We start from the raw sequence: 11,911 nt of genomic DNA on the forward strand, positions 1-11,911 counted from the left end.
AAAAAAACTATGGATGTCTAGTATAATTTCACTCCTTTTTCCCCTGCATATTTTAATGTTAATTACCTTTTAGAATTTCATTTTAACTGGATACTGATTTCTTATGCAACATATTTCCATGATCTATGTGCAAGTGCCACAGGGAATACAGTATACATTCAAGTGTTTATATTCTATTGAAGGTTTTTTAAAAATAGATTTATTGAGGTATAATGGATATGAAACAAAGTGTACATTTTTGAAGCACGTGGTTTGGTAGATTGGGATGTATGTACACACCGTGGAACTACCGCCATTATAAGATAATGACATGTCTACCGTCCTGCAGTGTTTCTTCATTTTTCAATGTAATCCTCTCTTCCGCTTTGCTCCTATGTCCCCAGCAACACTTCTTCTGCTTTTTGTCACAATACATTAGTTGCATTTTAATAAAATGAGGAATCAAATGGTATGCATTCTGCTTAGGTTCCTTCACACGACATGATTTTCTGTGTGTGTGTGGTTTTTTGTTTTGTTTTGTTTTATTTTGGTTTTTGTTTTTGAGACAGCATTTTGCTATGTTTCCCAGGCTAGTCTTGAACTCCTGGGCCCAAGTGATCCACCCACCTTGGCAGGACTACAGATGTGAGCCATTGCACCTGCCCAGCCACCCTGGCCCATTGACTATTATGAATTAAAGGCTGTTGAAAAACATCAGGTGTAAGAACATGCTTTGACCTCTTTTGTGTTTCCTAAAAGCAGGAGATGAAAGTCCCCAGGGAAACATAGGACAATCTCTGTTGCGGGAAGTCAGGGACCCCGAACGGAGGGACTGGCTGGAGTTGCGGCAGAGGAACATAAATTGTGAAGATTTCATGGACATGTATCAGTTCTCAAAATTAATACTTTTATAATTTCTTACATCTGTCTTTATTGCAATCTCTGAACGTAAATTGTGAAGATTTCATTTTAATATGGACATTTATCACTTCTCAAAATTAATACTTTTATAATTTCTCATACCTGTCTTACTTTAATCTCTTAATCCTGTTGTCTTCATAAGCTGAGGATGTATGTCACCTCAGGACCACTGTAAGTCTATCTAACTGTACAAATTGATTGTAAAACATATGTTTTTGAACAATATGAAATCAGTGCACCTTGAAAAAGAACAGAGTAACAGTGATTTTAGGGAACAAGGGAAGACAACCTCAAAGTCTGACTGCCTGTGGGGTCAGGCAGAATAGACTCATATTTTTCTTCTTGCAGAGAGCCTATAAATGGATGTGCAAGTAGGAGAGATACCTCTAAATTATTTTCCTAGCAAGGAATATAATATTAAGACCCTAGGAAAAGAACTGCATTCCTGGAGGGAGGTCTATATACAGCTGCTCTGGGAGTGTCTGTCCTACGCAGTTGAGACAAGGACTGAGATATGCCTTGGTCTCCTGCAGTACCCTCAGGCTTACCAGGATTGGGAAACACCAGCCCTGGTAAATTTGAGGTCAGACTGGTCTGCTCTCGAACCCTGTTTTCTGTTGTTTAAGATGTTTATCAAGACAATATGTGCACTGCTGAACATAGACCCTTATCAGGAATTTCTGATTTTGCCTTGTCCTGTTTCCTCAGAAGCATGTGCTCTTTGCTCTGCTTCTTTGCCCCTTTAAAGCATATGATCTTTGTGACCTACTCCCTGTTTGTACACCCCCTCCCCTTTTGAAATCCCTAATAAAAACTTGCTAGTTTTGTGGCTCAGGGGCATCACGGACTTGCTGATATGTGATGTCACCCCCGGCGGCCCATCTGTAGAATTCCTCTCCTTGTACTTTTTCTCTTTATTTCTCAGACCAACCAACACTTAGGGAAAATAGGAAGAACCTACGCTGAAATATTGGGGGTGGTTCCCCCAAGAAATCTCCTTATTTTTAAGGATAGAAGTCAAGGCCAAGAGAGTACTATGCAGATCTTGTTAGAATAGAACCACTCATCTTTTTAGCTTCCACATATTTACTTGCTTCTTCACAAGTTACTTGGTCTAATTCAGTACATAAGTAACTGACTCTCACTGCTTCTTCTGCGCCAGGTAAAACTTGTGTTAAATAAATGTCTGTGTTGGCCAGGCATGGTGGCTCATGCCTGTATTCCCAGCATTTTGGGAGGCCAAGGCGGGTGGATCACGTGAGCTCAGGAGTTTGAGACCAGCCTGGCCAACATGGCAAAACCCCATCTCTACGAAAAATACAAAAACCAGCCAGGTGCGAGGGTGGGCACCTGTAATCCCAGCTACCCAGGAGGCTGAAGCAGGAGAATCGCTTGAATCTGAGAGGTGGAGGTTGCAGTGAGCTGAGATTACACCACTGTACTCCACCATGGGTGACAGAGCAAGACTCCATCTCAAGAAAAAAAACAGTAGTATGTGCTTTTCTCCCGTGTACCTGTCTCATGTCTATTTAATTCTCAGGAGCAGCCAAAAAAAAAAAGCCCTTAAAGGGGAGCTTAGCTTCCCTCTATGACTCAATGGTGACTCTATCCAAACACCATCCTCCAGGCCAACAATACCACATCCTATGGCCTTGCACCACCATGGCATCTCTGGAGGAGGGGGAGGCAAGGGTGGTGATCTCATGCCTCCCTCACTGTACCTCCTTTAGTTATACGATTCCTGGTGTCACCTCACCCACCACACCGTGGGCTCCAGGGAGCAGGATTCACATGGGGTTCGTCCGTCCTCCCTGGCTCCAGCAGACTCCAAAGACAATAAAGGGCTCACTGTCTATTTCCTGGGTGAATCACTTTCTCCCCAAGCCCATGAGGTGAGCACAGCTTACAGCCCAAGGACAGGCTCCAGGCTGTGGCACAGAGAGGGGACCCCAAAGAGCCCTGTGGACTCTGCTGAAGATCCACAGGAGCTCCCAGAGGCCAAATGCAGGACAGAGATCAGAGAAGCAACTGCTCAGAGAACTATAGCTCTGCAGAGGCCCAAATATGGCTGCTTTTATACAGAAGGTGAGGCCAAAAATGCTGGAGACATTGCTCCTGAATCTCATTTTGCCACTTGTAAAAGAGGGAAAATGATCTACCCTCATCTCCCCAGGTTGTTACGAAAATCCACTACCTGAAAATGTGCAGTCACTGGCTGGGAGCAGGACACCAGCTGCCCAACAGCACAGGCTCGGAGCATGGCACTGTCTCCACTGCCCCCATCCCCAACCTGGAAGTTACAGCCTCGCTGCCCTGCCACTCCCGGATACAGGACAGAGGACCGGAACCAGGACCGTGGCCTCTCAGTAGGGGCTGAATGAGCAGCCCTCTGCAGCCACATGGTGGGAGACCTTTCCTGCTCACTCTTCGAACTCCAACCCGGGCCGGGCACCCACCAGAAGGACAACTGGAAGCGTGGCAGGTAAACCAGGCTGTGGCCCTGCAGTGCCATCACTGTCCTCACTTGAACTCTGGCTCCTCTGTTCCTTGAGGGCCCCTCCGCATGGCGCTCCACTCCAGTCTTAAAAAGTTTCTGCCCTAAGCTCAGGGAGCCGGTACTGAGGTGCAGGTAGGAGCAGGTGCAGCCTCTGCTGGGTGGAAGACATATGCCATGGGGATCCAGAGTCCTGAGTGACTGACACCAGCCCTGAGGATGTAATTCATCCTCCCACACCTGGTAACACAGCCCTCTGAGGTTTACACAGGGCTGTTGAAGATCTTTATCTCCTCTTCACTTTACAGGCAGGAGCTGGGGCCACACCAGTGTCACAGAGCTGGAGGGGAAGCACAGCAGCGCCCAGCTGTTCCCAGCCTCCAATCTCAGGAGTCCTTGAGAGCCTCAGAGTCCGAGATTCTGAGCCGTTGGATCTATTCGATTCCTACTTTGATAAAGAGAGGGGCAGGGTAGAAGCACCTGTCACAGAGATTGAACCAGTCCAGCGTTGACAGACCCAGGACGTGGGGTCAGGAACTGAGCTCAGCTCCAGGCTCATCTGATATCCTCCTGAAAGCCTGAGGACGGAGACCTTATCTTCATTCACAGGCATGGTGGGTGGCAGGGACTGGCCCCAGCTGACCATGGTTTCCCAGGAGGATAGCTGGGAATTCGGTCTTCCCTACCACCCTCCCCTGCTGTCTCATCTGGATCCCCCGGTAATTTACTGGGAGTAGATTTGGTACTTCGGTACTTCCAGTACCAAAGAACTCCTGTATCCTTGAAAATTCCTAATACCATGAAGGAATGAAAGTACATAGCAATGTGATGAATGACATTTTACTTCCTAGACTAGCAAAAAAATGAAAGCTAAGTGTAGCAAGGGTGTAGCGACACAGGCACATTTGTGGACTAGGTGTGAGTATATGCTGAGTTCAATGGTCTTTTGGAGGAAAATCTGTGAACATCTAAAGAAACTTCTGAAATCATTTATCCCACAGAAGTAGAAGTAAAATTATACTTTTAAGGAGTTGCCCAATAAGCTGGTGCACATGGATATGTGGACACACGATACATACAAGGGTATTTAGTACAACATTGTTGGAATCAGCAAAGGCAAAGTCAGGGTGGGATCTAACAAGCTGCCCCTAGGCAGTAACAGTGAATTAACCTGTGGCTTACACATGCAGTAAAATACAATACCCTTGTTTAAAGGAAGATCAATCTGAATGTACTGCCATAAAACATCTAATGTGATGTGTGTTAGCGCCAAAATTTTAAAGAACGATTGTGCATTAAAATGCATTTAATAAGGCAAGACTGATGGAGGGAACAAAGCCTCCTTTGGGATGTATAGAGTTCACATTCCCAAAACTGAAATTCACGTTGCTGGCCTTGTCTACACTGGTCATCCACGCATTCTCTCTTCAGGTCCACTGTCCTAACACAGCCATTCTTCTACCTGCCTCAGGTAGGTCCATCCACTATAAACTATTGCAGAAGTCGGCTGTATAATTTTTGAGAGGTGTAAATGTTACTGCTTTTCTGAATTTAGTATTAATTTCTTGAAAGAAAACATGCAAACTCTCATAGTTCCTGTAATCTTGTTTTATCCTCCCCCTTTTGTTTTGGTATTACGTAAGGAACCTTAGAAAGTGCTGTTGGCAGAAACGTCAATCACTCTGAAAAAGTCCTGGCAGTCTGCACATCTTACTTATAATACGTCCTTACTGTGCACCCCACCACCAATCTCAGTTTCCAAAGCCAACTCACAACGAGAACTTTACACCTTTTATGCTGAAGGAAGGGGCCAGCCCGCGGTCCTGTCTCTGGGATGCAGAGGGGACACACGGGTGACAGTGGAAGACACTGGTTAACCGCTTCCTGCCACTTTCAGGGCTCTAGAGGAAATTAAAGTTGCAAAAACAAGCGTTGGAAAGCTTTTTCACCGACTGTTTGTTAAACGGTTCTCCAAGGAACACGTTTAACAATGTAAACACAGAGTTATTTTTTTTTTTTTTTTGACAGAGTCTTGCTCTGTTGCCCAGGCTGGAGTGCACTGGTGCAATCTCGGCTCACTGCAACCTCTGCCTCCCGGGTTCAAGCAATTCTACTGTCTCAGCCTCCCAAGTAGCTGGGATTACAGGCGCCTGCCACCATGCCTGGCTAATTTTCGTATTTTTAGTAGAGACGGGGTTTCACCAAGTTGGCCAGGCGGGTCTCCAACTCCCGACCTCAGGTAATCCGCTCCCCCGGCCTCCCAACGTGCTAGGATTACAGGTAGGAGCCACCGCGCCAGGCCTGGGTTAATGTTATTAATGAAGGGACGAACGAAAGAGGCCACCGCTCTGTGGCTTCCAGAGGTTTACTCCGGAGTTTCCATCTTGACTCCCTCCCTCCGTTGATTCTGGAACTTACTCCGGGGCAGCTCAGTGGGGTCCTCGCCTCACGGGACAGCCAGGGGGAGCGCGCGCTCTGCTCCCTCGCGGCCGGGTCGCTCCTGCCCAGCCATGCCCCGCCGCAGGCGACCCGGGCCAAGCGTCCCCGCCATGTCCCCCTCTCTCCCTGCCCACTCCCGGCGCCAGGTGCGCTCTTCCCCAGCCAGGGACCGCGGCGGGTACTCACCGGCAGCAGAACCGCGACGATGACGACAACAAACTTAAGGGTCTTGGGCTCCGGCCGCCATGATGTGGTTGCCGACGCCGTCCTGGCTCCTGGATAGCGCCCTGCTGGAGCGCTCGAGGCGGTCGGGGCGCTCTGTCCGCAAAGTCCCATGAGAAGGGAGGTGGAGGCTCTTCGCCCCTCTGAAGTTTGGGTAAAAAGCGCCAAACTCAATCAGAAGTCGTCCGGAAATGGTCCCCGTAGGTCGTGAGCGTGGAAAGCTTCCCGCAGCTACACTGCCAGAATCCGAGTGTGCACCTCCGCTTTTATACCCCCGAAAAAGGCGTGGTCACTTCTAGGCACTCAGAAAAGGGGCATGGCCTCCCCCAGTACCTCGGGGAGGGCCCAAGTTGTGTGCGTGGGTGCATGGACGGAAAGGAACTAGTTCTTGCCGGCAGTGGTGACCCGGGGCCTGTGGTTTGATTCTGAGTCCTGTCCAGGCTGTGGCAAGCAGAAGGGGCAGGAGCAGAGGCGCTTCCCACTGCGCTGCTAGTGAGGTTCAGAGGAGGCACTGAAGGCCTGTCCTGAGCCTGCTCCCTCCCCAGGACGCCTGTCTCTCCTCTTGTTAAACCCTGAACTACTTCCTGGCTTAAAGACTTCAGTCCACTCTTAGCTTCTGCTCCCGTTCCCTCCCCCAACAGCGACCTCACTGACCACTGCCCTGATGCCACTGCCTCCAGCCCCCTTGCAGCTGTGACCCAGCACCAAGCTTCTCTGGCAGGGGCTTGGCACCCCTCAGCAGCGGGTGCCTGGCACCAAGGAGGGACCCAGTGAGCGCATGAGTGGACAGAATGAAGGACGCAGAGGCCACGACGGGCACGTGCAGAAGCTGAGGAGTAGGTAGGAGGGAGAGGAAAGCTAGGGGCATCCCTAGCCACAGCCTGGCACCCTTTGCATGGTCAAGGCACAAACACTCCCTGACCAACCTTGAGGGCTCTAGTACTGAGGCCCCATGGAGACAGGGGAATCAGGAGAGTGGCTTCGAAATTCTGTCCCCAAGTCTAGTGTCTACCCAGGTCCAACTGTCTGACCTTGGGCTACTTACCTCCCCACACTGCCGCTGTGAGGACAGACCCAATGCGTGGTATTGAAGGATACCAGCTTGTGAGCCTAGGCAGTCAAGTCAATGGCACGACTCCTAGACCCTTGGAGTCAGTCGGCTCCTGACCCCGCACATGGTAGATAGAAGAGGATATCACTACAGAAATGAAAATTTTTTGGCTCACCAGAAACCTGGGATTGAAATGTCATCCTCTCCACAGGCTTGGATTTGAGCAATGGAGCACCCCAAGCACCTGCCAGGCCCCAGACACTGACCTAGGGCCAGAAATGTGTGCCAGGGCCAGGAGTGGTGGCTCACGCCTGTAGTCCCAGCACTTTGGGAGGCTGAGGTGGGTGGATCACGAGGTCAGCAGTTCGAGACCAGCCTGGCCAACATGGTGAAACCCCATCTCTATTAAAAATACAGGCCAGGCGCGGTGGCTCAAGCCTGTAATCCCAGCACTTTGGGAGGCCGAGACGGGCGGATCACGAGGTCAGGAGATCGAGACCATCCTGGCTAACACGGTGAAACCCCGTCTCTACTAAAAATACAAAAAACTAGCCGGGCGAGATGGTGGGCGCCTGTAGTCCCAGCTACTCGGGAGGCAGAGGCAGGAGAATGGCGTAAACCCGGGAGGTGGAGCTTGTAGTTAGCCGAGATCGCGCCACTGCACTCCAGCCTGGGCGACAGAGCGAGACTCCATCTCAAAAAAAAAAAAAAAATTAGCTGGGCATGGTGGTGGGTACCTCTAATTCCAGCTACTTGGGAAGCTGAGGGAGAAGAATTGCTTGAACCCAGGAGGTTGCGGTTGCAGTGAGCCGAGATTCGTGCCACTGCACTCCAGTCTGGGTGACAGAGTGAGACTCTGTGGAAAAAAATAAATGAAAAGAAATGTGTCCCAGGCCCCAGGCACTGAGAAATGTGTGGGGTCAGGAATGTGTGCTGGGTGCAGATCCAGGCAGGAGGTGAGAGGACAGGGACTTCAGAAAGACTGACAGCATTAACACAGAGCCATCAGGGCCTGCAGCAAAGTCCTTAAAGCACCTTAGCTCCCTTGGCCCTGGAGGGTGGACCACACAGTGTAGACTAGAAACCAGATTGCAGGTAACGACGCATTCTCTGTGCCCTATGTGGGACACTGACTAGGACTAATGGCAAAAGGCTGTGAGCACCTCCCGGGAACTGGGCCTTTAGATCATGAAGTTTCCATTTGAGAGGCTCTTACTAGCTTGTGATGGAACACTAACTGAAGCTCCCCCTGTGACTGAAGGACATAAAATAATCTTGAAACCTGAAAAACTCGTGATGTATTCAGTGATCTTGGAAAAGCTGTAACAGGGAGGGCAGTCCCAGAAGAGTTCTGTTACAAAACGGAAATGGTTTATATGGGATCCTGGTGCCTAAGGAAGGCAAAGGGGAGACATTCATGAGCAGGGAGCCTCTGTTCCCCTCAGACTGACTCTAGAACTGGGTGAGGAGCTGCTGGGGATTCTATGGTCACTTGGACACTTCCCTATACACAGCTCTTTACTGACTGACCAAGAGCTACTTAGTTTATAGACCATCATTCATAGGTGAATGGACAACATCCTATTTGGAAGGCGACCCTTCTGATTGAGGAAGGCAAATCGGGTAGGTGGGTTGGATTGCATGCTGTTTTTTAATCATAAAATGACTTCCAGCACTCCTGAGTTGATGCTTGTGAGGTGGCTCTTGGAGGAGAGGGTCTGGCTGCCAGTGGAACCAACCACATGATCAGAGCAATAGAACTTTCCACACCACCACATCCCTCAGCTCAGAGCAGGGAGATGCCTGAGGATTAATCACCCGAGATTAATGATTGACGCCTTCGTGCTACGGAATGAAACTGCCATAAACACCATAAACCACAAGGTTCAGAGGAAGGGAATAATCAGTGGCTCACTGGGGTTGGACAGATGAGAGTAACTCAGAAAAATTAAGGGCAACATCACACTTTCTATATCGAAAGTAATGTCTGTGGACTTTACATCACTATATGCTACAAATCCAATCATTTAATAAAACCTCCTTAAGAAATCAGAGAAGTTCATCTTACTTTATGTTGGGCAATGGACTTTCTAAGCTTATGATCAAGAAGAAAAATAAGTGTACCTATAGATTTAGCTACTTAAAATGTAAAATTTCTGTACATTAAAATCTAAGACAAAAAGAATAGGCAAATAAAAAAAACAAATCTGTTAATAGTATTTGGGAAGCATGAAGCCTGTCCTTCTAAACAAGACAAATCCTAAAAAATGAATTTGAACAAAGAAATTTAAACTACTGACCAATATATGAAACATATATCAGAGAAGTGCATATCCAAGTCAACTAATTCTTTCCTGGTTAGCAAAAAAGAAAACCAAAGAGCAGTGATGTCAGATCTAAAATTGGTAGAAGTTGGCACTGTTGGTAGGAATCACAGCTATGTGTGTGTGTGTGTGTGTGTGTGTGTGCACACCTCTACGGGTTAACCTCGATATTCTACTTCTTCTAGAAAATTGCCTAATGAATGTGATCAGAATGTGGCCAAAGATGTATTCTCAAATATTCACAACTTCTTTGCCCTCCGCATACTGGTGATTGAGGTTTTGGGGAGAGGGGCTGGTATTTGGGTGGAGCATGACACTGGACTCTCGCCTTTGCCCATCTTGAGAACACAGGTCATCCTCTTCATCTTTGGAGGGGGACTCACAGGATGTTTGTTAACTGTATGTTTTGTGGGGGGCTTTGGGCAGGGTCCAAATGTCAGGAAAAGGGACACAGAGCTGAAGAACAGGAGTCGCCTGTAATGAAGCAAGCCAGTCCCACTGATGAGGATCCAGGGAAGTTCCGGGGAGAAAGTGCAGATCGGCCCAGGGCTGGAGGAAGCCACAGGAAAGTGACCACAGGACTTTCCCAACAACCGGGGCCAGTTCACCACTCAGGGACCCACTGCCCCTTCCCTGACAGCTCTATCAGAGCCCAGCTGCAGCCCTAGGTGCAACCAGAGGACCCCCCCGGGAGGCTGTGGGTGAGCCAGGCCAGTGCTGGTGTCCCTGTCCCCACAGGGGAGAGCAGAAGGAGGTGCTGGATTCCAGTCCCCAAGACTCCATCACTTTATTTTTTTTTTATTGTTTTTTTTTTTCTGAGATGGAATCTCGCTCTGTCGCCCAGACTGGAGTGCAGTGGCACCATGTCCACTCACTGCAAGCTCTGTCCCCTGGGTTCCTGCTATTCTCCTGCCTCAGCCTCCCAAGTAGCTGGGACTACAGGCACCCACCACCACGCCCAGCTAATTTTTTGTATTTTTAGTAGAGACAGGGTTTCACCGTGTTCGCCAGGATGGTCTCGATCTCCTGACCTTGTGACCGACCCACCTCGGCCTCCCAAAGTGCTGAGATTACAGGCGTGTGCCACCGTGCCCAATCAAGGCTCTGTCACTTTAAATTCCAGGGAGTCAGAGGCAGGAAACAACCCCCCACCCACTTCAGCAAACCTGAAGGAAGAGAAGGCAGGGAGGTGTGAGTCACAGCAGGAACACAGCCTGTGTTTACTCAGAGCTGTTTCAGAGGAGAATGGGAGGACAGGGGCAAAAACAAAAACAAACGAAACCTCTACACCTCTTTTTATGTCAGTTTCCATAGTTAATTTGGTCATGAATTCACACATACCTCAAGATTTTACCCTTAATTGCCTTCTTTTTATGTCTGATGTTACCAACATACTCTTCAGATATGATCCTCTACTGCTTTCTCTAGTAGGAGAACAGACAAGCAAGGGAAGGTCTGCTTTTGTGAAGCAGTTTCTGCCCTCCTTGCACACAGCAGAGGCTGTCTGGCCTGTTCTTTTCTCCTGCCTTCAAATTAGCAGATTCTTCTGTCGGATCAAATCTGGTGTGTAATTTCTCTACTGGATTTTCCACTTCAGCTATTATATTTTTTTCAGTCCCAGGATTTTCTACCTTCTAATATTTCCTATATCTTTATGGATATTCTCCATATGTTCATATAGGCATGTATAGATATATATAGATGCATCAATGTTTCCCCAGAGGAAAAGTGTAGGTGCTGCTCTGGGTTTCCCTAGAATAATTCCCTCCAGCCCCTGCCCATGGGCTCCTCAGCCTCACCCTTGAAGCCATGGGCTGCGAGCTACTGTTTTAATCCTCCGCAATCCTCCAGAACACACACACACACACACACACACACACGCACGCACACACTCACTTCCTTTAGGTATTTGAGCATTCCTGAAACTGTTGATTTAGGCAAGGTATTGCCTCATGCCCATAAACCTATCACTTTGAGAGGTGAAGTTGGGCAGATCACTTGAGGTCAGGAGTTTGAGACCAGCCTGGCCAACATGGTGAAACCATGTCTCTACTAGAAATACAAAAATTAGCCAGGCAATTGTGGCACTCTTGTTACCCCAGCTACTCCGGAGGCTGAGGCACTAGAATTGCTTGAGCCTCGAAGGTAGAGGTTGCATTGAGCCGAGATGGTGCCACTTCATTTTAGCCTGAACGACAGAGCAGAGCGAGACTCTGTCAGAAAAACAAACAAACCCCACCACAACTGTTGATTTAAAGCCAAATAAGACCAATATCTGAGCTTCCCCACTTATCTATCAATTTCTTCTTTCCCTGTACATGGACCATATTTACTTTGTATGCTTTTGTGGGTTCAATTTTTGTCCCTAAAGTTTATTTTGAAGCCCTACACTTTGGTGTTTGTAAATGCGATTTTTTTTTTTTAAGCAGAGTCTCACTCTGTTGCCCAGGTTAGAGTGAGTGGCACAATCTCAGCTGACTG

General features: G+C 48.4%; 1 protein-coding gene across 1 annotated transcript in view; it reads right to left on the minus strand.

Annotated features, from left to right (window-relative positions):
• The window catches only part of LOC105510210 (tumor necrosis factor receptor superfamily member 10D-like), a 35,591-nt gene extending 29,417 nt beyond the window's left edge, over positions 1 to 6,174 (minus strand). The window contains exon 1 of the mRNA XM_011939870.1: positions 6,020 to 6,174. Within this exon, the coding sequence (XP_011795260.1) occupies positions 6,020 to 6,169 (150 nt within the window). The 5' untranslated portion in view covers positions 6,170 to 6,174. The remainder of the gene's footprint in view (positions 1 to 6,019) is intronic.
• Between the last annotated feature and the right edge of the window lie 5,737 nt (positions 6,175 to 11,911).

The sequence above is a fragment of the Colobus angolensis genome, unplaced genomic scaffold, assembly GCF_000951035.1.
Source record: "Colobus angolensis palliatus isolate OR3802 unplaced genomic scaffold, Cang.pa_1.0 Scaffold184, whole genome shotgun sequence".
Classification (NCBI taxonomy): Eukaryota; Metazoa; Chordata; class Mammalia; order Primates; family Cercopithecidae; genus Colobus; species Colobus angolensis.